General features: G+C 35.7%; 2 protein-coding genes across 3 annotated transcripts; both read right to left on the bottom strand.

The window, feature by feature from the left end:
* Positions 1–206: 206 nt before the first annotated feature.
* LOC106109048 (probable ATP-dependent RNA helicase kurz) lies at positions 207–16,253 on the bottom strand. The gene is made up of 19 exons (XM_013290443.1): positions 16,052–16,253; positions 15,786–15,968; positions 15,209–15,389; positions 14,294–14,764; positions 12,460–12,675; positions 11,705–11,946; positions 10,725–10,871; positions 9,966–10,112; positions 9,391–9,550; positions 8,405–8,624; positions 7,194–7,422; positions 5,713–5,838; positions 5,203–5,343; positions 4,555–4,707; positions 3,656–3,851; positions 2,741–2,965; positions 1,836–1,977; positions 612–814; positions 207–334 (listed from the first exon to the last, which is right to left on the bottom strand). Exons 1-19 carry the CDS (start codon positions 16,124–16,126, stop codon positions 258–260), a joined length of 3,534 nt encoding a protein of 1,177 aa, XP_013145897.1. The 5' UTR covers positions 16,127–16,253; the 3' UTR covers positions 207–257.
* Positions 16,254–23,986: 7,733 nt separating this feature from the next.
* LOC106109462 (fatty acid-binding protein-like) lies at positions 23,987–26,267 on the bottom strand. Of its 2 annotated transcripts, none has more exons than XM_013290974.1 (4): positions 26,169–26,267; positions 25,192–25,358; positions 24,279–24,389; positions 23,987–24,094 (listed from the first exon to the last, which is right to left on the bottom strand). In XM_013290974.1, the coding sequence occupies exons 1-4, from the start codon at positions 26,236–26,238 to the stop codon at positions 24,041–24,043; spliced, it is 402 nt and encodes a 133-aa protein (XP_013146428.1). In that variant the 5' UTR covers positions 26,239–26,267; the 3' UTR covers positions 23,987–24,040. The 2 variants fall into 2 exon arrangements, with proteins under 2 accessions (XP_013146428.1, XP_013146436.1); XM_013290982.1 differs by having other exon boundaries at positions 24,015–24,094; positions 24,329–24,389.
* Positions 26,268–27,778: the final 1,511 nt, after the last annotated feature.

Raw genomic sequence — 27,778 nt, 5'->3', positions numbered from 1 at the left:
AGTATGCCTAAGTACTACTAATTTTTATTAGTGATATTAATATTCAAGTTTGCGATCCACACGCATTGTTTGCGTCATGCATACCAGTTGGACCACTTTTTAGACACGTTCCATTTAACGAATGTAAAAATCAGTTTGTGAAAAATTACATTCACTATTTATTGCTCGTAATATTAAGATTATTGGTATGTAAATAAAATTCACCATTTTATTATAATCTTTATTTACATTATTTACAAGTATTTGGCTCATAAACATTATATTGGTGGCCAGTACAGTGTGGCTTCATTATGTGCGGACTCGGGCAGCCATTTCAGGTATTCGTCTAATAAATCTGCAAAAAACAGTACAAACATGAATAACATTAAGATATAATGCCCACCTAATAATGGTAGTCGTTTAAACACTTTTCTTCCTAGTTATGAAATAGATAAAATCTTATTATAAACTCATTCTAACTTTTCTATATGGCCAGGAAAAATATTTACATGTCACTAGACAATATCATGGTCTATGGTTATTTAAATTTTCATTGCGTTAAACTGCAATTATGTCTCGTTTTACTTATTGTCCGTTATAAAACTGAAGACTTATGAATATTTAGAACTCACACTTCGGATTATCCTCCCAGACGTCCATCAGTTGTTGTCTAGTGCCCGCTCTGTGACTTATAAGTGCTTTGAGCAGCAGCTCAGTGCGCGGCTGCAGCCGGGCCCAGCTCTTCACCATCGTGGATGGAGGAGATAGTAAAGAACTCGTGTATTTCTTCAATTTAGGAAACACTACACCTTCTAGAAGGTATCTAGCGAACCATCTGCAAAGAAAAAAAATAAAGCTCATCTGAATACAAAAAAGCTTTTTTAGTTATAAAATCGATTATTTGCTTTGACTGTAGTTATAGATTCGTTGAAAATCATTAAATCATAAGTATCTAAACTGGATCTGACAGCGGAGGAGACGCATAAGAAAGGGAAATATCCTTTTTATGCGCTTTTCCTCCCTTGTCGATTTAAGGTAGGAAACGCATTAGCATTTGCGGATGTCTACGGACAGCGCAGCGCCATTTTGGCGGATTCAGATCGCCGCTTGCTCATTTGCCACCTAGTGGTATAAAATAAAATAAATAATTACTACACTAGGTTAGAATCAGTATCAAGTAATATAGTAACACTGAAAATTTAATCGAGTATAGGAAATAATTCGAGTCAATCGATTTCTAATTTTTAGACAAGAAGTGCATCCCCCCACTTAAAACTACTAAGTTGTAACCTATCATTTTAGTCGAGTTCATTAGTAAAACAAAACTTTTGTAACATTTTTTGGACATAAGAATGCTACTAAATTACTAGGTACACGAATAAACTAACCCAGTGTTTCTCAAAGTGGGCGATAACGCTCCCATAAGGGCGTTTGAAACCTAAAGAAGGGCGTTATAGGACCCCAGAAAAAAATGGGGGCGTTGATATGGGTTAGGGGGGCGATGCATAATTTATAATTTCAGTTATTTTATACAGTACTACCTGTCGCCTGCGACTCCGTCCGCGTGGAATAAAAAAAACTAAAGTAAGTAGCCTATGTGATCTTCTAGCCTATCCCCTACATCTATACCAAATTTTCTCGAAATCCGTTCAGCCGTTTGGGCTACAAACTCTAACAAACATACATCCATCCATTCATCCATTTAAATTTTTGCATTGATAATTTTAAATTCCACTAAAATTGTATAAAATGGGGCGCGATGAAAGATCATTGCTTTTCAAAGGAGTACAAGAAATAACTTTGATATACACTGAACTAGCCTAGTGCTTAGTTAGTGTTTAACTTCTTTAAGTTACCTGTATCGTTCTATTTTGTCTGGATAATCTATTTCCACAACGGGTAGTTCCCAGCACGCCTTCCCGAATGTTCCTTTGAAACTGCATCTTATTCGACCTGAGATTTCATCGTATCTCGGCTCTGTGTCCGTTAATGGTTCACCTTAGTAAAGTAAATAAGATATTACTAATATTATAAACAGGAAAAATTTGTATTTCTGTATGTATTGAAATAACTCGAAATCTTTGGAGGAGGCCTTCACCTGATAGGGGTCCATGCAAAAGATATGACATTTAAAAAAAAAATTGAATATAATTTAGATTAATAATTAATAGAAAAAAAAAATAATTAGGACATTTTTGATTATTTATTGAAATAAGTTTAACATTATATGACCGAATTAATTTTTCTAATCTCATATATCTGTATGTAATATATAAATAACAATAATAAGACATGTACCATTCAATTTTTTGTAAACTTTTGTAAACTATGGCATGGAATAAAAGGCTTTTTTTTATTTATATTTATTATTGAAATAACTCAAAAAGTACTGGACAGATTTAGAAAAATTCACCGTTAGAAAGGTGAGTAACTTAACCGAGAGGTTTTTAACTATTTTTACTATTGAGTAAATCACTTTGTCAATCAATAAATAAGTTGAATGAATGTGTGAATTAAGTAACTAGCTCTCGCCCGCAACTTCGTTCGCGTAGAAAAGAAAAACAAAAATAATTAATCTATTTGTACTTCCAGACTATCCTCTACGTCTATGCCCTCTCTCTAACACTAGAAGAGAGAGAACTCTAACCAACTTCCATCCATACATCTAAACTTTCGCATTTATAATGTTAGTAAGATAAGTATGATGGTGAATGAATGAACGAGTGAATGAGTGAACGATTGAATGAATGATCAAACTTACCCAAGTTGCACAACTGAGGCACATAAACCGGTAGCCATTCAGGTTCTATCGCGGTTACGTTCCTCATCACCATCTTGCGTCTCGCTTCCGCACCAGTTTCGTACAACTCCTGGTACACCACCCACTCAGGTATGCATTTCCTAAGTATTGACTCTGAGTGCAAATGCACTGGCTCCTCTAGCTCCGCGCAGTGGTACGCGTATTTGAATTTACGTTTGTCCTCGCCTGGAAGATTGTGAACCTTATTAGTATATGAGTAAAGTGCATTTTAAATTAATTGGTTTAACTTTAGTTTATCCTGGAGCTTCTTTTACTAAATTTTAACGAGGAGGCATAATATTAGTTACTCTACCCCATTCCGACCTGTTTGTACAAGGAAAGGATAAGAAAAAGAAGGGGAAATGGTGGGAGACGTATAAGTAGGAGAAACTAGAACTTTTAACAGTGGTAGTGCCCGCTTTAACATCTTCGCACGAATGGGTCGGCTCGCCCGGTGTAATACCACGACCACACAGAGAACAGACGTGAAGTGGAAGCAATTCCGCGTTTCGTCTGATGAGTGTGGTGCCGGAGGCCTAATTTTAGTCCCTTTCCCTTTCCACCCTTTTCTTAAGAGAAAAGGATGGGAAGGAAAAGTGGATTTGACGGTGGAGGAGACGCATAGGAAGGGAAAATGTCCTCTTTATGTCCTCGCATCTGCAATAGCGGACGTTTATGGGCAGCAGTCGCTTTCCATTTCGGTGGATTCAGGTGGCCACTTGCTCGTTTGCCACCTTATATTTTATAAAAAAATATAATTTTCCTGAAAATACAGATATGTCTATGGGTCAGTATAGATGTCAGTCTACGGGTTTTTTGGAGAATTTCAGTATTCTTGCTCATTGACACTATAAAACCCTTTTCAACTATATTTACCTTCTTTAACCTCATGCAAGGCTATCTTCTTCCCGACCTGGTCTCCAAGGCCGCTCAGCACGAGCTGCCGTAGCAGCCGGGCTTGCTTCTCATCCGGAGGCTTCATATCCGGATGGATTGTAACATCAACACCTGACACACTGAGATTTATCTCCGATGTTAATTGCTTACGAAGTTTCCTTATCTCCTTAATAGCCTGGAAGAAAAGTGTTTTATATGTTGTAAATATTGAAGTCAGTTGTCTGGTTTAAAGCCAGTTGGATGTTAGCACTGGAATGTTAGAACGCTACTGGCTTTACTAAACAAGTATTTACTAAGATATGCGGATATCTACAAGACAAGAAATTGAAAGAGGGTAAGTTTATGAAGAGAGTAAATTCAGATATATACTATGCCTTAGTAGGGACAAATTAGTATTATTGCTATATGGTTTCCATTTATTTTATCACGAGCTGTTGCCCGCGACTTCGTCCGCGTGGTATTAGAAAACATAGGAACTATATAAATAACAAAAAGCTACGTATCCCTCGGGAACCGGACACCTCGGGGATGAAGCTTATCCCATGTGTACTCCAGACTTTGTTTTATATCTGTGCCAAATTTCAATAAGATATGTTGAAGCGTTGCAGAATGATCGAGTAAACATTAAAAAACTAAATTAATGAATCCCACGGGAACCGTAACTTATCCCGGGATAAAAAGTAGCCTATGTCTTCTTCCAGACTATGCTCTAACAAACATCCATCCATCCATCCATCCATTTAAACTTTCGCATTTATAAAATTAGTAAGGAGTAAGATTACCTAGTAATCAGTGTTAGATTGACCTAAGTTGCATCGGAGTAAAACTAATGGTAAAAAACTAGGAAACCGGTCATTATACTTGTATATATGACTAACTTTTTCCCTTAGGCCGTGTTTAGCACAGAACAGTTCCTCTTCCCCGTTGAGATGTGCGTACTCCGCGGCGCCCACCGCCCTCAGCAGCACGCCGGCGTCGCCCAGCAACAGCGTCTGCCCCGTCGCCGGCCACTCCGTTTTACCACTCATCACCTATATCATAGGGAATTTACATTTTTTTCGTCATTTTTTAAACCAGAAAAAAATCATTGAGCTAAAAAAACAAAAAAAAATTTCGACCGAATAAAATGCGGCCGGAGTGTTGTGACGTCATCAAAAAAGGCAAAGCATTTGATTGGTTCTCGAAGTATCAAAAGGCAAAAAATGATAAAATTCACCTATAAGTTGCTATGACCAATAGCATTGCGTTTTAGAACTTGGCGAGGGAATTTTAACATATTTTGAATGTTTAAATTTCGCTACTAAATCATTTCATATTACAAAAATCTTGATAGATATTTTACTGGGTGTGACACGTTTCTTACTAGGTGAGGCACGTGTCTTACCGAGTGGGGCACGCGTGTAGCCGGGTCAGGCACGTGTCTAGCCGAATGAGGCACGCATCTAGCTGTGTGAGGCATGTATCTTACCGGGCGAAGCACGTGTATTACCTGTTAGGGCACGTGTCTACCCGGGTGTCTATCTTACCTCAGGCACGGTGAGCGCAGCGACGAGTGCGATAGCATAAGGCAGCAAGTTCTGTTGATGGCTCAGCGCCAACATCTTGCCGTATCGCGGTAGCAATGGGAACGCGGACACCGCCTTGCCCAGTGACGTCACTTTTAATATCTACACAAATAATAGCTCTTTAATAAAGGGAAATCTGGTGAAGGAGCCAAGAATTAGTAATTAAACAAAATAAGTCTGTATTTTATAAAGAAAATCAATTGATTTTGAATAAATAAATATTGTGCCAACCAGTGACTTGTGACGTCATAGTTCTTATGTCCCATTAAGTAAATTAGCTGTCAGTGACAGTTTTGTTTATAGTTCTCATTTATTTTTTCGACTCTAAATATTGTACTATTTGCTTCATAGAGCACAATACTAGGTATGAAAAATACTATAACTTTCCAGCAATTTAACAGATCCATATCATTGGTACATTCTTATTTGGTTAAAATCGTACTATTTTTACTTGAACATTTTTTAATTTACCTGTTCTTGGTCGTTCCTTTTGCTTTTGTTATGTGGTTCTTCTAGTATACCGAGCACTTGGAGACGTTTCTCAGCCAATCTCAGTTGCAGTCTGTCCGGTGCCGTCGGGAATGGGAAATTTACAACCTGACGAAATATAACGAATTATTTCTGTTTAAACGGAAATCGTCTTAACAACTTGATTTGAGAAAAGATTGGGTTTTCGTAGGTATCACTATTAAAGCTATGTTATCAGTGAGTAACATAAGTCATACGAGTCACTTTTTTTTTAATTACTCGTCGACGAAGTGGCTAGCAATCGCTATCTTACCAATATTTATTTATTTTTTAAATCGTGTAAAATTAAATACACATAATTACAATATATACAATGAACAATAAGAAAAAAAATATATATACATGTATTCTTAAACAAAACAAGACCTAACGCAGGGTATGTTAGGTCATGTTACGTTAGGTACGTGTCCGCGCAGCCAATGCCTCGTGATCGGGCAGTCGGGCTTATCACTTAGCCCTCTTAGCATGCTGTTGGTGCTCTCCCGGACTCTGCGTAAAAGAGAAGCCGTCCGTTTGCGCAGTATGGCATTAAAGCCGTCAATCCGCGCATGCGCAAACATCTCTGACGCACTGCAGTGTCGGGGGAGCCCCAGCAGCATCCTAAGGCTATTATTATATTGGACGCGAAGAGCGGTGATAGCCCGTTGCGTGTAACTAATCCACAGATTGCACGTGTAGAACGACTGGCAGTACGCCTTAAAAAGTGAGATTTTCACATCTGTACTACATCGCGCAAATCTGCGGGCCAGCATGTTGGCACGGACTGCCATCGCCCTTCGCTCCCTTTCAATATCATTGTCATCCTTCAAGTCCTCAGTGACCACATGTCCGAGGTACTTGAAGGACGAGACCCTACGTAGGTCCACGCCATTTAATTTTATAGGAGGAATATGTTCCCTCTTACGACCTCTAGCTCTGAACAGTATTAACTCGCTCTTGCTTACATTGTACACGAGGCCATGAGTGTTCGCATATTCCTCACATATCACGATCAGTCGTCTTAAAGCGGCAACCGAAGGACTAAGCAGCACCATGTCGTCCGCGTAGCTAATACTGTTTACAGTGCACCCGTCGATGGAGCATCCGACGCCGGCGCTGCTGAGCTCCACGATCAACTGATTTATGTACAGATTAAAAAGCGAAGGCGAGGACAGGCCACCCTGCCTCACCCCGCATTCCAACCTATACGCCCGAGACAACTGATCAAGCCATTTGACCATATTGTATATGCGAAAGTCTAGATGGATAGATGTTAAAGTTTGTAGCATAAACTGACGGATCTCGATAAAACTTGCCATAGATATAGAAGATAGTCTGAAATAACACGTTGTCTACATACTTTAGTTGTTTTAAATACTGAACTGAAGGGAATTACAAAAATCCATATAATTCCTGAAAAAATGTATATGAAGTAATGTGTTCACCTTATCAATGCCCATACACTTCATGAGCAGTAGGATATCATCAGGGGGCCTGCGCACGAGGTCGGGCGCGTGGTGCGGCGGCAGGTCGTGCGCGAACACCGCGGCGCTGTAGAGGCGGTAGGCGTGTCCGGCGGCCGTGCGGCCCGCGCGCCCCGCGCGCTGCGCCGCGCTCGCCTGGCACGACCACACCACGCGCCACGCCGACGCACCCGTTATGTGGTCGTACACACTATACACAAATACGTGTTAATCCATACTAATATAATAAAGCATAAACACACACTACTTTGTGGCGTAAGATGTCAGCAATCACAATATATTTATGAATATTTTTTTTTATAAAAAGCCCTACAATGACGTCACGGTTTAGGCTTTATATTTTCACGCTATTAAACTTAGGGGGTAAATAAATTGGATAAAAAGCCTAATGTGGTAAAGAGACCATAAGCTACAATCTGCCAACATCAAGGATGTAAGATTGCCATAGTTTGTCATCGTGTCATGTCATAGTGACATTTGGAATTGATAATTTGACAAATGTAAACAATAAAATATTTTTTTCATAAATTCATGGGGATGAGAAGTCGTACGGGAACAGCTAGTATAAGATAACGCATCATTCGTGTAAGTCGGCGTCATCATTAACAGTGGTAGAGCCCGCTTTAACATCTGTACTGCAGTACTTACAAGGCTCGCCCGGAGCACCACGACCCCACAGAAGACCGGCGTGAATTGGAAGCAATTCCGCGTTTCGTCTGATGAGTGTGGTGCTGGAGGCTAAATTGTAGTCCATTTCCCCTTCGACCTTCTCTTATAAGGAAAGGACTGATTGGGAAAGTAGATTTGACGGTGGAGGAGATGCATAGGAATGGGAAATATCCTCTTTATGTGCGTCTCCGCCTCCGTCGTTTTACGGTAGGTATCTGCAATTGCGGATGTCTATGGGCAGCGGTAGCTTCGCCATTTTGGACAAAATTTTAGGAACCTTTGAACTAGATAATATATATAAGTTAGGAAAAAATAAAACACCCATCTCATTTGTGCGCGTTAATATTATAAATACGACATATAGTGAAAAGATTCTTGTAACATTTTAACATTGATTTCTACATGTAATATTTTTATCTGTCATAGACAAGGAACGGGCAAAACAACAAAAGCGCCTAAAATGTCACTGAAATTTCTTACAACATCAAATTAATATTACTCACCGCATCTTCTTCTTGCCGGTATCCACGACATATTTGATATGCGGTATGGTGAGGGAGGTCTCCGCCACGTCCGTACTGACAACGCAAAGCCGCGCCCCAGCGGGGGGGGCAGCGAACACACGCGACTGGGCACTCGAACCAAGCATAGAGTATAGTGGCAATGTCCATAGTGGCTGACGACACGATCTTATTTCCGGCTCTAGTACGCTGTCTTCATTATCTACGAATATAGTTTATTATTATGTCGTGACCGAAAAATACGCAACATTGAGGAATAATCATACTAATCTAATTTACATGGAGATTTGTTAAGCAGTTTTGGAACATAGTAACCGACATCCATACAAAATTAATTTTACTATTATTATAAAGTAGCTTTCGCCCGCAACTTCGTGCGCGTGGAATTAAAAAAACAAAGTACCCTGTGTTCTTTCAGAATATCCCCTATATCTATACCAAATTTCATCGAGATCCGTTCAGCCGTTTAGGCTACAAACTCTAACAAACATCCATCCATCCAAACTTTCGCATTTATAATTAGTATGAAGTATATTGTGAATGTTTGGATGGATGGATATTTGTTAAGGTTCATAGCCTAAACTTCTGAATGGATTTAGAAAATTGGCACAGGTGTAGAGCAAAGTCTAGAACACATAGACTACTTTTTTAATTCTGCGCCGATGAAGTTGCAGAAAAACCTATATAGGTTTTTCTTCTAGTGCTATATAGCACTAATTCCTTTGTAATAGAGAAAGCGATTGAAACACCCTCAGACCTATATACTAATATTATAAAGAGGAAAACTTTGTATGTTTGATGGTAATGAAATAACTCAAAAACTACTGGGGTAATATCAAAAATTCTTTCACCAATAAAAAGCTACTTTGTCAGTAAGTAACATAGGCTATGTTTTATATTATTTTTTAATTTCACTCGGACGGAGTCGCGGGCGAAAGCTAGCATAAATATCTAATTGTTTAACTTACCAGAATCACTTAAATGTCCCTCACTATCGCTGCCAACAAGGTCGGGCTGGCCGTCGTCCTCCGGCATCTCATAGTCGTCCAAGTTAACTTTAGGCAACGCTTTCGATTTTATCTTCGCTTTCCGCCTCGCCTTGCGAGCTCTTTTCATTTCTTTTTCCACCTGGAAATTAAAAAAAAAAACATATTAAATCGACTTAAAAAGGAGGTTATCAATTCAAGAATTTCTTGAATTGGTCCAGCATTTTCTGAGTCTATACTCGTATACTAATATTATAAAGAGTAAAGATTTGTATTTTTGTATGTATTGAAATAACTCAAAAACTACTGGGACGATTTAAAAAAATCATCCACCATCAAATAGCTATATTATCAGTGAGTAACATAGGCTACTTTTATAATATTTTAAATTACACGCGGACGAAGTCACATGCAACATCTAGTTAGTACAAAAAAAAAACATTAACTGAACTGAACATAAAAAATACTTGTAATTTAAATTTAGTTGCTTTAAAAAACATAGAATCATTATAAAATATACTCTGAATACATTAAAAAAGCAATAAAACACTTCTAACCTCATCATCATCAGATTCGATATCCTCCGGCTCCGAGTCCAGCGCTGTGTCAACTTCACTAACTGACTTTTTCGATATCATTTTGGAATAATCAACATCCTTACGATAAGGGAATGCTGCCTTTAACTTGCGAACTAAATATCTTACCTGAAATCATACTAATATTATAAATGCGAAAGTTTAGATGGATGTTTGTTAGAGTTTGTAGCCTTAACTGCTGAACGAATTTCGGTGAAATTTGCTATAAAAAAAAAACATACAGACGAATTAGTTCCTCCTTCTTTTGGGAAGTCGGTCAACAAAAGCGGATTTAACAAAAGAGAGGACACACAGGAAGAGGATATAATCTGAAAGAACACATAGGCTATTCACTTTTGATTTTTTAATATCACGCGGACGGTGTCGCGGGCTAAAGCTTGTAGTTAACTAAAACTAAAATATGGTTAAACAACAATTTGATTAACTTATTTATTTATTTTTTACTTAGGGAATATCTCGGTATTGATCAGAGGTCAATATTTTTTCTCGTAGAAAATTTTAAAATTATATTCTGGTTTTGACCTTTTTTTTAAAGGGAAGGATTTGACGGAGGAAGCACAGAAAGAGTATATTCCTCTTTTTATGGATCGTTTCCTTTGATTAAAGATGTATCTACAATTCTTGATGTTTTTGGTAGTTTATGGTAGTTTATGGTAGTCGTTAGTTTCATTTAGGTAAATGCAACTAACTTGCTTTGTAATGTTACGATAACAAACTCACTTCTTGCTGTCCAGTTACAAATATCAGAATTCCTCCTTCAGGTAATCTTGTATGTATTTTAACTGCTTTCTTATAAGCTTCCTTTAAATAATCACTGTTTGTGTGTTTGTTGAAATGTATTGTAACTGGAAATTGTCGGGAATCAATCTGAACAAAAAAAAACAAATGTAATACATAACAAGTATTACATTCTTAATTGAATACAAAAAGTATTTATTACGGTGGAATTCTATAATGAATCTATACATGTAATATAATTGGAGTGTCTGTTTGTAATATCAGAAAAATTCCAGATATCGGGAAGATGATGTATTTGCGTTGCTGATAACGAAAAACGCATTTAAAATATTTTGTCCGTTTGTCTGTTTGTCCGCAAGCCGCGTAACATCCGAAACGGTTGGGCCGATTTCGCCCGGACTTTCACTGAAGCTGACAGACGGGCTTATTGTAGGCTACATTTTTCTTAACATTGCGTGGACGTAGTCGCGGGCTACAGCTAGTCTCAAATATTTCTTTTCGTAAACATCGTTTACAAGGTGTCAGACATCAAAATAATGCAATTTGAAGTCTATTTGTAACCTTAAGAGACCATTAAATTTTTAAATAAAATTATAATCATAATGACCTTGCTTCCTTAATGTTGGCAGCTTATAGTTTGTCTCTTTCCCACATTATGGTTTTTACCAATTTATTTGCACTCTAAGTTTAATAGCGTGTAAATATATAGCCTAAGTGGATTGTAAGTAGGACTTTTTATTAAAGAATGAATTATTAAAAAAATATGCTGTGATTGCTGACATCCTACGTCATGAAGTAGTGTGTTTACGCTTTATTATATTCGTATAGAGTATAGAAAAGTAGTAGTATAGATATCTATATTCATTACATAATATTCTTATGGTAAAGTACATCTTAATATATCAGATTTTCAAAGAAATTCAGCAGTGAATGAGCTTGGTTGCTCTTAGTGTACCACATACCGTAACCAATGGAGGCGGTTCTTTAAACAGGCGTTTGTTCTCAGTAAAATCTTCCACTCGTAATGTAGCTGACATAATAATTAACCGCAGTGGGTTGCCACGTTTTCTTCTCAACGGTACAATTCTTGACAATAAACCTAGCAGGATATCAGTATATACACTTCTTTCGTGAGCTTCGTCAATTATTACAACTGAATATTTACTTAGTAAGAAATCTGATTGTATCTCTTTTAGTAATACACCTAGAAATATAATTATTATTAGTTGCTTGCATCATCTTTGTCCTACTCCTGTAGTGACAGGTTTTCGTCCTCCAAATAACTCTATCATACGACATCTCAGTCATCACTCTCTTATTGATCATGTCACCTTTCACGCAATCCATCCATCTGTTTCTGCTTGCAAACATAATAAATAAATACACTTTTAGAGTTGAGGGTCAATTTTCCTCCTCCTTCAAAATATAGTAACGTAAGGAGTTTTCCGAGCAATCATAAAAATTATATACAAAATCATTTTGTTACAAAACATACATGTGTGAATAAAAAATAAACAACAATGAAATTGAGAACTTTATTAATTTTGAAGTTGTTTAAAAATGATTTTCATATCAACAAAATAATTTAAAAGCAGATTAAAGCACCCACAGATTTAATTCTTGGTTAAGCTATAACTAGTATAATCTGTACTTAGTGTACATTTCTTTAACAATCTACACTAAGGAGCTCCATTAGTGTCTCCGAGTATCAACTTACCATCAGTCATGAACTTGATCTTCGTATCTTTAGTGACATTGCCCTCGAACCTCATTAGATATGAAACCTCTTTGCTGGTCAGTCCCAGCTCATGTCCTACCCTAGCAGACATGGCTACAGTAGCCACACGACGTGGTTCAGTCACCGCGATCATTTTACGTTCTGCATACCCCGCTTCGTACAGGAATTGAGGTATTTGTGTTGTCTTACCACTACCTAATAACCAACAATTAATTAATAAGCGGAAATTAAAAACGGCTTAACGATTTTATCCAGTGACGGCACCTACTAGTCAAACTGACTAGGGTCTGAAACTAGATGGTGCCGTCACCGGAGGATAAAAAAGTTAGTTGACCTTTTTTTAATTTCAGTTTAAAGTAAAGTCTCCCAATAGTTTAAACAATTTAATCTTACTAATATTATAAATGCGAAAGTTTAGATGGACGGATAGATAGATGGATGGATGGATATTTGTTAGCATTTGTAGCCTAAACGGCTGAACGGATCTCCATGAAATTTCGCATAAGTTTAGAGCATAGTCTGGAAGAACACATAGGCTACTTTTTATCCCTGGAATAGTTACGGTTCCCGTGGGATTCATTAATTTAGTTTTTTAATATTTACTCGATCATTCTGCAACGGTTTAACATATCTTATTGAAATTTGGCACAGATATAAAACAAAGTCTGGAGTACACATGGGATAAGCTTCATCCCCGAGAAATGTCCAGTTCCCGAGGGATACGTAGCTTTTTGTAATTTATATAGTTTGTGTGTTTTCTAATACCACGCGAACGAAGTCGCGGGCACCAGCTCGTAATTAATAATTGAAAAACGATCTTCATCATCATCACCAGCTCACTATATGTCCCCACCGAGGGGCTCGGAGCCTACCCTAATGTTAGGGTGACTAGGCCATAGTCAACCACGCTGGCCAAGTGCGGGTTGGTTGACTTCACACATATCTTTGAATTTCTTCGCGGATATGTGCAGGTTGCATCACGATGTTTTCCTTCACCGTAAGAACGTCGGGTAAATTATGTACATATGAAAATTCGAAAAATCGAAAATCACATTGGTACATGGCGGCGGGATTCGAACCCAAGACCTGTAGATTACAAGTCAAGTGCTTAAACCACTGAGCCACCGACGCTCTTACTAATATATGAAAAACGATCTTACTAATATTATAAATGGGAAGGTTTAGATGGTTCTTACAACAGCTGACCAGAATGGATCTCGCTGAAATTTGGCATAGATGTAGAATATAGTCTGGATAAACAAATAGGCTAGTAATAAAGTTTTTATAATTCCGCGCTACGTAGTTGCAGACGAAAGTTATTTAAATAAAACTTACTATACCTTTTTACACAAGGGAACATCAGATTGACATCACAAAATTGGTCATAATCCATTAAGAGATAAGTACATAGTAATAAGACATATCAATATTAAAAAGAAGAAAGATTTGTATTTTTTGTTTTGGTATATATTGAAAAAACTTAAAAACTACTAGTCCCATGGTAAAAATTCTTTCAACATTAAAAACCTTTTTTTTTTGTGACTGAGTAGTCACTGTTTGCCTTAAGGAGGCATTTACAGATTCACCGGGCTTGAGGTGGCCAAGCGCAGATGGCGCTTCTTTTATGAGTAACTAGGCTCGAGGGCTTCCTTAGAAGCCTCGTCTCGAGTCGTTACTTCATTATTATTACTGGATTGGTTAAAAACCTATGTTATCACTAAGTAACATAAGCTATATTTCCACATTTTTTTAATTTCTCGCGAAGTCACGAGCAACAGCTATTATAGAATATTAAAGAAATTAGATTTCTTACCTGTTTCACCAGCAACTATTAAAAATTCATTTTCATTAATCAGTTCCATTATCCTTTGTTCTTCTCCCAGTATTGGTAGTTTTAACCTAGCCACTTGTATTTTTGGATCTCGTTTTACGTCAACATGAACTGTAGGGTGTTCGAGTAGTGATTTTTTCTTTTCTTCAACATTTATAACTGGTTTAACATCTACTGGCGCATTTTTCTCTTTTATTTTTTCTTTATTATCTTCATTTTTAGACAAATCATTATTATCAACAATTTCAATGTCATTGCCAACAACTTCCTCTTCTTCATTCACACTTTTCACCACTTCTCCATTTTCTCCGTTCGCTACTTCTTCCTCTTCATCAGATGATATAGATTCATCATCAGATGATTCTTCAAGTCCCACAACATTAGGATCATGTTTTCTCTTTTTAACTTTCTCAGAATTTTCCATTCTTAGTAACCGAAGGCGTTTCTTAGCACCTATAAAATAAAAATCAATTAAACTTGACAGATAGAGTAAGAGATATGTAAGTTATACATTTTTTTTGGTTATACAGTAGAACCTCGATAAGTTAAAGTCCAAGGGAAACACAAAATATTTTAATTTAGTGAGGTTTTAAGTTATCAAGGGTCTATGTTATAGGTTTTGGGCTCTGATAGGAAGGGAACATATTATTTTTTTAAGTTATAGAGGTTTTTAAGTTACCGAGGTTTGAGTTATCAAGGTTCTTCTTTGTAATACATGCACATGTTGTCAGTAGTAAACATGTGGTCCAATTTACAGAACCGACATGTTTCTAAGTTCTTTATCTGGGTTCCTAGGGATTTTAGCTACCATTCAGGGGCAGCTGCCTTTCCTTTGACAGTTAAGTCAGTCAAGCTCAGTAAAGTCAATTCAACGTTATTAATAATTTTGACAACTACCTGCTATACTGCTAAACTTTTTTTGTTCACATATTTCAGTATCTTTTTTAACTATGGCTTCTGTGTTAAATTCATTCAATTTTCTCAGACCAATAGTTTGTACGGCTGAAATGGCTGTTAGTTGTTTTACTTCATCGGGAGTTGCTTGTACTTGAGAAAGTGATTCCAACAGTGCTGCCCTCTGCAAGAATTAGTTTCTTATTGTAATTAACACAAGTCAACATTATTAACCATTGAAGTCTTATGCAATTAACAAAACTTAGCTATACTAATATTATTAAGAGGGAAGATTTGTATTTAGTATGAATTAAAATAACTCAAAAACTACTGGGCCGATTTCAGTAATTATTTCACCATTAAAAAGCTGTTATAGGTGAGTAACATAATAAAATAAATAAATAAAAATAAAATAGCCTTTAATTCAGATCATTTTACAAAGTTTTTGTACATTTTTCTTATTACTAATACACTACTATACATTTATTATTAAAGTTAAGTAACATAGGCTACGTTTATATCATTTTTAAGTGGCGACTAATAGCTAGATTAAAATATACACAATCATAAAAATACTCACCGATTCTTTCTTTTGTTTCTTTTCAACGATTTTTTCCAACTTTTTACGTTGAGCTTTCGAAAGAAATCTGGTTTTTTCTTTTTTCTCTTTGATTATATTAGTTTTCCTTTTTTTAGAAGGCAAAGCCAAAAGATTGCTGGCATCCGAAGCGCCATAATCAGAAGAACCAAATTCTAGCTTAATCTGCAATTATAATTGATTTCAAAGATCAAATTTCCACGTTCAAAACTAAATTCGAAAATAATTCGGATTAAATAGCATAATACCTCGCTTGTTTGAGTATTATCTATGTTTGTTTTAACAACTTGTCGAGCCTTTGCATTGTGCCGTGCTTTCCCCATCGTTGTACAGAATTTTTTTAATTAAATTACACTTTCATGTACTGTGGATTACATATATTGTTAATTCAACGAAAACCTAAATATCATACCCCAAAAACGTGCTTTTGTTATGACTTTTGTTCTGTCATTTTATTTTGACAATGACAGATTCCGTTTTTTTATTTGTTAATTTGAGCCGCCTGCCGACCACCATTCTGCCACTTGTAAAAGTTAATCGTATTGTAAGTGACAATAATATAATACGTACAATTTCTGGAATCGAATAAATGAAACACGAGTAGGTAATGGTAGCAGAATCGTGTTTGTTTTACTTAGTTAAAAAAGATAAATGTAACCTTTTGTCAATGTCATTGTCAATAACTGTCATTTATGCAGTGCGTACGAAAAGTTTAATTTACGATTTTTTTATTCAGATATTAAATAAATAGTATTGATATTTCGTAATAAAAATGTGGAATGAAATAACCAAGCTCCATATCAACATCAATAAAATCGAAGACACTAAAATGCTGTGCAATAACACTGCAATAGCCATTCGTACTCATCGAGGTTTGCACATTTTAGATATTCCTTACAATTTGCACCGATACGACAAAAAACTTGATTATATAGAGACTTTAATCCTCGCTTCGAAATACAGTCCAGTATCTGTATTATTTGAGAACAATTTTATAAAAGGCGGTGTCAAAAATTCTGAATTTATTCAAATGATTTTGGATCCTACATTGTGGCCGCATAATAATCAACTTCTGAACGAAATGACGAGTATTGTCGCCTTTGAATGGTCTCCGTCTGGGTTTATTAATGATATGGAGAGTTTGATGGCTGTTTTAACAAATGTTGGTTGTGTTGAACTATATGGACCTAGTAGGTTACAATGGATTAGTGTTTTAAATATATCTTCATTAGTTAAGGACAATTTGAAGCGTTTATCATTAGCAAATGTAGATATAAGTCCTAGAAACTCAAAAGAACTTCAAGAAGTTGCTCATGCTTTAGCTACAGTAGCTATTTGCTGGCCGAACAAAAACATCAGAGATGGTTCATGCTATTTTGTAACTGCACAGAGGAATGGTTTAATTTTATTTTGGTTAATAAATTGTAGGGATTCGAAATTAAATGCAGAAGTTATCGGTCATATAAATGCAGAACCAATAGAAATCAATTTTATTAAATGGGTCCCTATCAGTAATGACAAATTCTTACTAATTATATCAAACATATTAGGAAAAGTATATATTCATGTATGTATTATAGAAAATTATTCAATAAAAGCATTAAATAAACATGAAATATGGTCTTATAGTGATAGAATGGCAGCAAATAATTTCAATTATTATATTAAAAACGAAAATTTAATTTTACTTTATAGTAAAAGTAGACACTTTGTTGTACAGATTTTTGATACAGATTATAAATTAATAAAACAAGAGGTGAAAAATATAACAGATTATAAAGTGACTGATATTAAAAAGATGAATAATGAATTTTATTTGTCTACTATTAATAATAAATTTTATAAAATACAAATCGAATGTATTGATAATGAATTTCAAGTGCAAACAGTTTTAGTAGACATGAAAGAATCATATCCTAGTTCGGAATTACATGCAATTGGGTTTTCACCGAATGGTGTTTTATGTATGTTTGCATTAATAGAGAGAAAAGTTCTATGGAGAAAAGAACCTTTAAGAATAGATCTAATTTTACTGAAAAAGTCCAATGATAATTCAGAAATCCTAGCATTATATGAGAATAAAACAAAAAAATTGACAAATCATTGGGAATACATTGAAGTGCTACGATATATGACTTTAAAGACATCAGTGTTACCAGAATTTGATTATGCTAATTTATTATTAGAAGGTGAAAAAAATATTTATAAATTAAAGTTATATTTTATAATTTTAACACTTTATAATAATTTGAAAAACCTTTGTAAAACACACACAGTTGTATCTTTACCGGAGACATCGTTAGAAGTTATACGTGAAAAAATTTATGCTTTTCATGCAAGTGATGTTATGAAACAAATTTATAAAAAGTACATCACCAATTGTATAAGCAAATTGGAATTCGAAACACTGGCTGGTGGTAAATTGTATTTAGAATATTATTGTAAAAAATATGAAAAAGATGTATCAGATTTTGTTGATCCTAAAATTGTATCAATAACCACAGATTATAAATATATTTGCCAGTGTTGCGATGAAGAAATTAATGGTTTTACCTGCATTAATGGACATTTAAATATGTTCTGTTCTATAACATTTACACTTATTGAGAATGATGACTATCTTATTTGTAAGGGATGTGGGGTACTGGCACGTTTAGAATTGTTGCCAGAAAAACCAACTTGCGTGTTCTGTGATTTGTATTTATATGAATTTGTAACAACATAATAAAACAAAATAAATTCAAAGTTTTCCTTTTTTTGAGTTGTATTGAAACATGCTTATAACTCATTCAGGGTTTTTCAATGATATTCCCCACATTTTTCATGATTTTCCACGCTAAGCTTCAGCAGACTACAGACTACCATAATATCCAACTGTCATATTGATTAGCTGCGATTTTATTTTGCATAAATACAAAATATTTATTGCTCATTATTTCTTTTGTGTAGATAAAGTGTTATCCCTTAAAATAACATTATGAAGTGCGCGGGTTGTTTAAAGAGTACCAAAGAAGCTAATATAACAAAATGTACTTCGCTTACTTGCGATAAATGCTTTTGCATTTTGTGTGTTCCCTTAGCTAGTTCGACCGAGAAGAAAAAGACTTGGAAATGCCCCGATTGCAGTGTATACCCAAATTCCGGCTCCGAGTTAACGGGGTTTACTAATGAGCTTCGTAATCTGACAAAGGAAATATCCTCTCTCAAATATCAATTAGAAGATGTTACCAAGTCTCTTTGTTTTTGCCACTCTCGCCTTGACGACATTGTCGCCTCTCTTAAAGCCACGGACAAAAGGTTAAAGGTATTAGAAGAGCGGGACAACGAGTTAATAAGTCTTAAGGCCACGGTTGTACGTTTGGAAGATGAGTTACATACGCAAAGGCAGAATGATATGAAAAACGAAATCGAAATTATCGGAATTCCCGAGGGGCTGAATGCAACTTTACAGCATTCCGTAAAGATCGTAGCGCAAAAACTCGGCGTTGAGCTCAAGGAAGATGACGTAGACTATATAACGCGCACAGGGCCCCGTCGCCCAGAATCCGTCACCGAACGTCCTGATGAAGCTCAGATGACGTCGCGGCCCGTAGTTGTACGCCTTCTGCGTCGATCTAAGCGAGATGAATTGGTGCAGGCCTCGAAGTCACGTCGTAACCTATCAACTTCCGACCTACAGGTTCCTGGTGTCGCGCGAAAAATATATCTTAATGAAAGGCTCACCAAAGAAAATCGCCAGTTATTTCGTGACGCAAGAATTCGGTCCAAAAATGTGGGCTTCGCCTTCTGTTGGTGTATCAATGGCGCAATTTATGTTAGGGAAAAAGAAAAGAAACCTGCTGTGCGTATACGGTGTTCTAAGGACCTGGACCGGATTTTTCCGCTTTCTCCGTCGACCACGCAGTAAAATAAAATTATATTTCATGGTTTCTATTCTGTTCAACGCTGCTACGTTTTTGCTAAATATCAAAAATTTTGTAATAAAAACGAACGGTATAAAAAAATTATATGTTACTGTAATATGTCATATTTGCGACTTAACCCAATTTACATGTGACGATGTCACTACTAATAACATAAACTTAATACTTAAATTTGTAATAATGCATTTATATATAATGTTTAATACTCCATATCATTTCATTAAATTCAAGTTTATTGTAATGTACAAAAATACATGGGTTCAACTAGTATCATCATTAATCTCCATCTGTAAGTGCCGCTGGGCTGTTTTGCTCCATGTTGAAATTTTACATTATTGCATGTTTTATTATGTACATCATAACATTATTATATATCTATGTGTCAATATCGCCACTATTCAATTGGTACACTCTTTATTTGTCACATGTATTAGGCCTATAGGAGTTGCAATTTTTGCTTTTACATTTTGTGATATATATGTCATATCGCAGTCATACCTATATTTTTCCTGTATACACGACATAACTCTATCCCTTAACATTAGAACACACTGTATTCACCAAAACCTAAATTATGAGTCGTTTTATAGGCAATTATGGATAATTTTATTTTTAATTTCAATCAAATTATAGAAGATTTGGTAAATAACCTTGACTCGTTAAAAGTTGACTGCCGTGTTGTTAATGAAATTGAATCTTGTAAAGGATGTTTCGCGTTAAACCATAATTTCAAACTTCTTACTCTTAACATAAGAAGCATACAAAAGAATTTTGACACGTTTCTCTTAGCACTCACCCGTATGGATTTAACTCTCGATGTACTCATTTTGACAGAATGCTGGCTAAATGATACTGTGATTATTCCGCAAATACCAGGCTACGATTCGTTTAAAACAGAACGTAATTTAAATCAAAACAGTGGAGTCGTGGTCTACGTAAGAGATGTCTGGAACTCACTAATCTCTGAGCCCATTATCAACGATGCAAATTGTTTGTCTGTTAACATACAAAATGTAGCCAACATTTACGCTATTTACCGCTCACCGTCGTACAATAACATAGATAATTTTCTATCTTCTATTGGAAGTTGTCTCCAAAATTCCAACGGAGTACCTATAATTTTGGCTGGAGATATTAACATTAATTTATTGGATATATCTAGTTCTAGAACCCTAGAATACCAATGCTTCCTGGCTGAACATGGATTTGTACCGGCCATCACAAAACCTACCAGAGGGGCGTCGTGTCTTGACCACATATACATCACTGACTCACATCGCAACCCGACTCCAATAGGTATTGTGTGCAAATCCGACATTACTGATCACTTTCCAGTTATGCTTGGATTAAGCCTTCATAAAGCCAAGACAAGTCGACCACCCCGGACTATACTTAAAATAGACTTTGCTGGTATAAGAAGAGACCTCGTTGAAAGAGACTGGAGTGACATCACTACTAGCACTAATGTTAATGAGGCAACAAAATTATTCTCCGACATTTTGGTCACAAGTTTAAAGATGCATAAGCGTGAAGTCCGTGTGAGTAGAACAAAATACAACCTTAAACCCTGGGTCACGCCAGGACTCATGCGCTGTATGAGGCACCGTGACCGTCTTCATCATCTTTCAAAACTGGAACCACATAATGACATTTTACAAATCTCTTATAGAAGGTATCACAACTTTCTCGTTAGTCTATTGCGTAAAATCCGATTACAACATGAACAGAACGAAATTAACGAAAACAAAAAGAACCCGAAAAAGCTTTGGCGCTCCATTAAAGAAATGTGCGGCATAAGTAACAAGCGGCAAGAACCCATAGAACTATTAGATGAAAACAATGTTGCTCGGATGCCACTTGACCTTTATAATGTCTACTTCTCAACTCTTGGGCAATGTCACGCAAACAAGATCCTAACGGAAACTTTTACAACAGAAACTGACCTTGCTAAAACAGTCCAGGCTAAAATAACACCACCGAATTCATTCTATATGTATCCCACTGATTGTGAAGAAGTATTTGGCTTAATAATGTCCCTACAAAATGGCAAAGCTACCGGTGCTGATGGCTGGTCTAACTCCTTAATTAAACACGTTAAAGATACTATCTTAATCCCACTAACTTATATATTTAATCTTAGCATGTCTAGTGGAATTTTCCCCTCTATTTGGAAATTAGCTGCCGTAATTCCTGTTTATAAAAATGGCCCTAAAACACATATTGAAAATTATAGGCCCATATCCTTGCTGAGCTCTTTCTCTAAAATGCTCGAAAAACTTGTTCACAACCGTCTGACTAATTACATGAATTCTCATAATGTTATTTCTGACAGGCAATTTGGATTTCAAAGAGGTAGGGGTACTGAAGATGCAGTCTCCCTTTTAACTTCAATTGTCTCCTCAAAATTAGCTGATAAAATCTGTTGTGTGGCTGTCTTTTTAGACTTAGCCAAAGCCTTCGATACTGTCTCCGTGCCTATCCTTTCACAGAAATTATTTAACATCGGTGTAAGAGGCATTGCCCTTGACTGGTTTAAGAGCTACCTTACAGATCGGATGCAGTGTGTGAGGCTTGGAGGAGTTATGAGCAGCCCAGAGTGTATTAACTTCGGGGTTCCGCAAGGCAGTATATTGGGTCCTTCGCTGTTCACAGTTTACATAAATGATATTCATGATATACCCATCGAAAATTCTGAAGTTCTCTGCTATGCGGATGATACTGCAATAGTTTTCAGTGGCTTGACTTGGCACGAAGCTTTGCTGAATGCTCAGGTGGGCTTGTCCAAGGTTCGCGTTTGGCTCCAAAATAACCTCTTGACGCTCAATGTAAAGAAGACCAATTACGTTTGCTTTCATAAAACAGCAGCGTCGGCTCCCGAAATGACATCGAATTTAAAACTCCATCACTCCTCTTGTGATATGGATGATTGCGACTGTGAGTCTCTGACTAGAGTTAGTGTTGTAAAATATCTGGGCATCCTCATAGATGAAAAACTAACCTTTAAAGACCACGTTGAATCGCTAACATCCCGGGTGAGGAAGGTTATCGGCATCATGAGAAAACTGCGAGATGTGACCAACTTGAAAATTTTGAAAAGCATATACTTTGCGCTATGTCAATCTCTTGTGACGTATTGCATATCTTGCTGGGGCGCTGCGAATGCCACTACCATGATCCGAATTGAAAGAGCTCAACGCTCTGTCTTAAAAATCATGATGAAGAAACCATTTCGGTACCCCACTTCAGATCTATATAGAGATTCCGGCATGCTGACCGTAAGGCAATTGTATATTTATAAAACTTTTATTATTGTTCATAAATCATTGTTCGGATCTGCCGAACACAAAGCTATGTTAGCTCGCAGAATCCACCGGTTACCTACGCCTTCAGTTAAAACACTCTTTGCGCAACGCACGGGTACTTTTATTCAAAAACATATCTACAATTCTGTATTAAAACACTGTGACTTACTAGAAAAATCTCTGCCACAAGCCAAGTCCTGCTTACTGAAATGGTTGCTAACTTTAAATTATAATGACACTGAGAACCTTTTGAAAATTTCTACCTAACACTCCGCATTTCTAAGTAATCTTGTTTATTAGGACGTTTATAAATATTTATTACATACATACATATATATAAGATACTCATACATTTATAATATATATTATTTATTCTCAAGTATTTAGTTTTATTGTTACCTCTTATTTTATTTATTTATTCTATACATATATCATATATCATATATCATCTTGCATATTTATTTTTCTTTCATTAATTCATAATAATACCGAAACGCCGTAAGCGTAGGTTTTTAATTATACCGTTTAAAAATATTTTTCCTGCTGTTTCGATGCCCACGATACAGGCATTGCCTAGTGTGGGTATCACTAGATCAATCACATTTATCACTATTTGTATTTATCTTTTATTTGGTTATAACTTTTATTGTTAATTATTAATCTGTTTTCAATAAATTTCAATTTCAATTTCAATCCGATAGTTTGACTGGGTCAGTATGTTATATATAAATCGTTGCAATATGTGCACCGTAATACATGTTCGTACTGTTTATACGCTCCCCAAACTGTCCGCCGATAAAAGTATGTAGTCTGCAAGAACTCAACGGGTCTCCCTGAGTGACCATTAAACGATTGTAGCAGTTGCATGGTGTAATTTCCTGAGTAAATTAACGTAGGCTAATTAACTGGATATGTACGTAGAAATAAATAATAGAAAAACATTGTCTTGATTTTTTTATTAAAAAAATATTGGAAATTAGTTAATAAATAAAATTACAAGCTTATCTTAAGCTCAAGCTTTGTAATATCTGACTGCAGTACCATCCCAGTTTGTTCTTGTCAGTGTCTAAAAATAAAACATTTGTTAACTTAAAAAAAAGCAGTATTGATAATTTTAATTTAATTCAATGCCTAAATTACGTAAACAGGAACGTCAAATTCCTTTTACGCCTTTTTTTTAATGAAACTTACATACTAAACTTAACTGCTGTAAACTATAAAACAATTTATAAATATTAAAAATATCTTACCACTATCAGTTTATCGTCGAAATATTCTCTTTTAGTGTATAAAATATTACCATCCGCAAACTTTTGGGTTTGAGTGAGAGTGTTGCCATCAAGGGTAAATGTTGTCTTAGCCTGAAATAGTATAATAATTAGCAGGTCGTCTATGGGAAATTAATAAAAAAAACTGAGTTGCCTATATGCTATTGATAACAATCTGTTAATCATCTCAATCAGATCTGTTAATATCGAGTTACGTTAACAAAAATCTATCTATTAAAAATTAGTCATTTAAATTTCGTCCGCGTGGAATTGAAAAACAAAAACAAAAGTGAGTAGCCTGTCTTCTTCCAGACTATCGTCTACGTCTATACCAAATTTAATCGAAATCGGTTCAGCAGTTTAGACTACAAACATTTATCCATCTGAACTTTCGCATTTATAATATTAGTAAGAATACTGATACCGGCTTATATCATGATACCGTGACAAACGATTTTTCAATGACCGATAGCCAATTTATCAATATAATTAAATCTTTAAACTAATAGATAATTAATTTTTATATGATAATAGGCACGCCGGGGGGCAGAAGTGGCGCGACCTGGAAACTACAAAAAAACGAATACGAATACTGTTTTGGCGGTAGCTGCCCCCTCACCTAGACTTAGCCAGATTGACTACCGATGTGCATGATCATGTATTCATTATCTATACTAATATTATAAAGAGGAAAGATTTGTATTTTTGTATGTATTGAATTACTCAAAATCTACTGAGCCGATTTCAAAAATTCTTTCACCATAGAGCTATAAGTGAGTAACACAGGCCATATTTTTCAGTTATTTATTATTTTACACGGCCGAAGTCACGAGCAACAGTTAATATAACATAAAGCTATATTTCTTCAAAGTAAATTCGCGTTGTTAATGCTTACATTATGTCCTTCAGCAAGGTTCTCATCAAACTCCTCGCCTACTTTGAAAGATATTGTCCGATCTCCCGCTGCACTGACAGCTGTCATGGTGTAAGTGTCTCCGTTCTTCTCCAGCTTCTGTTGTGGCTTGTAGTTCTTTAAGTTGGCTACTCTATCCGCCGGCAAACCTATAAAGTTAATCTTACTAAACTTATCTATATATCTATAAATATAATAAAATTGGAGTGTCTGTTGTAAAATCAAAAGAAAAATTTCAGATTTCGGAATAATGATATATTCGAGTTGCTGATAACGAAAATCGCATTAAAAATTTTTGTCTGTCTGTCTGTCTGTCCACAAGCCACAAGCGTTTGTTCCAGGCAATCTCCGAAACTGCTGGGCCGATTTCGTCGGGAATTTCACTGCGGGGTAGCTGACATTAACAGGCATATTATAGGCTACTTTTTGTCATATTGGCGTAACGGGTGGTCCAAAGCGCTAACTACGTTTGTGGGTAACAGCTAGTTAATATTATAAATTCTAAAGTTTAGATGAATTGATGGATGTTATGTTAGAGTTTGCTGCCAATACTTCTAAATGGATCTCAATGAAATTTGTCATAGATGTAAACTACACTGTAGCTTTTGCTTTTTTTAATTCCATGTGAACGGCCTCGCGGAGTGCAAGCTAGTCTTTTAACATTTTATATTTGGTATGGCAATGGACAAACAAGCGATGGTTTTTAGTAAAAAAAAACACATTTAGCTAACAATAAAGCAAAATATATTTACATATTTGGAAATCTAGGTGTCAAATATTAGTTATACAATTTTACTGGCTGTTACTCGCGACTTCGTCAGCGTGAAATTAAAAAAAAAATCTATGTTATTTACTGATCGTAGCTTTTTAATAGTGAAAGTAGTTTTTGAGTTATTACAATACATACAAAAATACAAATCTTTCTTCTTTATTAGTATAGATTACGAAAGAATTCTTACCTAAACTTTCGATGTACGGTTCATAGTTTTCATCTCGGTCGTGTGAGTATAGTTTACCGAGGAAGGCCATTTTAGACTTTTGCGAATCTAAATCAACAATCGTCGATTACTGAATAATTGAATTTGCCGACATACGATATTTATAAGCAATTTCCTGTAGATAATGACTATCTTATCGTTACGAATTAAAGGTGTGTATTGATATCATAATACAAAATATTTTCGTGTTGTTAAAAGATACTTTTACTTCGGATTTAAATGCAAAAACAAATTGAAGCAAAAGCCAGTGGCATATCGTGGATTATGATTTAAGTTGGCACTACTTTCTGGAGATCAATTCTCACAGGATAAAACCTACATCTCAAATAGTTTAAGTAAATAGGAAATTCTGTTGGCTAACCTAAGAAATGTGATGATTTTAGTCTTATGTTGAATCACGTCCTATCAATTCGTTACTGTTATTTACAAGACGCCAAAAATGAAAATGATATCCAATTCGTATTTTCTCGTTATGGCAAAATACAGTATTAGCTGTTGCCTCTCCGTCTGCAGTGAATTAAAAAAACTCTTTAAAGTAACCTAACTTTTTCCATACCGTGTTTTGTATCTGAACTACTTCGGGATTCGTTTATATGCTAGGGAGATATTAAGAAACATTCCTCTAATCAGATTATCTCGTTTATATTACACAAGCTGTTGCCCGCGACTCCGTCCGTGAGGAATTAAAACAATTCCCGGGATCAAACTCTAACAAACATCCATCCATCTACACTTTCGCATTTATAATATTAATAAGATATGGTTATGGTATTAATAGCAGAACTCGAAAGTATGACATTGTCACGATTCAAAGGTCAATATGTGATATCTATACTATTATAATAAAGCGTAAACACACAGTTCTTTGTTGCCTAAGATGTCAGCAATTTAACATATTCTTGAATAATTCTTTTTTTAATAAAAAGCCCTAGACTTAAGTCTCGCTTTAGGCTGAATATTTTCACGCCATTAAACTTAGGGGGTAAATGTTTTGGATAAAACCCTAATGTGGAAAAGAGACCATAAGTTGCTGCCAACATAAAGGAAACAAGATTCCCAAGGTTTGTCATGTCATGTCAGTTTGACATTTGATATTGATAATTTGACAAATGTAAACAATAAAATAATATTTTCATAATTTCATGCGGATGGAGCCGCACGGGAACAGCTAGTATGTGATATTTTAAATTATGACATCATTAATTTATCTGTTATTTCCACTATTATGTTGTATGATGAAATTACATTGACACTTTATAATCGTATTAATATTTGTAGATTAAGATAACAGTGTTGTGTCATGGGCAATGCTTACCAAATTATTACATAATGACGCTTCGGCTACTCCATCCTTATCGGCTACTCTACATACTACGTGATCTCAAATTAGGCTCGAGCCCATACGCGTCGCCGAGTGTGTAACTGACTGTGGGGCAGAGGGGGCAGCTACCTCCCCTAAAGACTCTAAAAAAGTAAAATATGCTCGCGTCTACCACAAATTGGAGATAATTAGGTCTTAGTCAAACACGCTTTTTTTTTACAATATAAGGTGGCAAACGAGCAAGCGGCCA

The sequence above is a fragment of the Papilio polytes genome, unplaced genomic scaffold, assembly GCF_000836215.1.
Source record: "Papilio polytes unplaced genomic scaffold, Ppol_1.0 DF824269.1, whole genome shotgun sequence".
Classification (NCBI taxonomy): Eukaryota; Metazoa; Arthropoda; class Insecta; order Lepidoptera; family Papilionidae; genus Papilio; species Papilio polytes.
This window is presented reverse-complemented; position numbering and strand designations above follow the sequence as displayed.

What these genes read in the sequence shown, in the direction of transcription:
- LOC106109048 (XM_013290443.1), bottom strand. Translation starts at nt 16,126, where the DNA reads ATGGGGAAAGCACGGCACAATGCAAAGGCTCGACAAGTTGTTAAAACA. An exon ending in TCGAATCTGATGATGATGAG is followed by an intron (nt 9,551 to 9,965) that starts GTTAGAAGTGTT and finishes TTTAATTTCCAG; the next exon opens with GTGGAAAAAGAAATGAAAAG. An exon ending in GCCTCAGTTGTGCAACTTGG is followed by an intron (nt 1,978 to 2,740) that starts GTAAGTTTGATC and finishes TACTTTACTAAG; the next exon opens with GTGAACCATTAACGGACACA.
- LOC106109462 (XM_013290974.1), bottom strand. Translation starts at nt 26,238, where the DNA reads ATGGCCTTCCTCGGTAAACTATACTCACACGACCGAGATGAAAACTAT. An exon ending in ACCTTGCTGAAGGACATAAT is followed by an intron (nt 24,390 to 25,191) that starts GTAAGCATTAAC and finishes ATACTATTTCAG; the next exon opens with GCTAAGACAACATTTACCCT. An exon ending in TCGACGATAAACTGATAGTG is followed by an intron (nt 24,095 to 24,278) that starts GTAAGATATTTT and finishes TTTTATTTTTAG; the next exon opens with ACACTGACAAGAACAAACTG.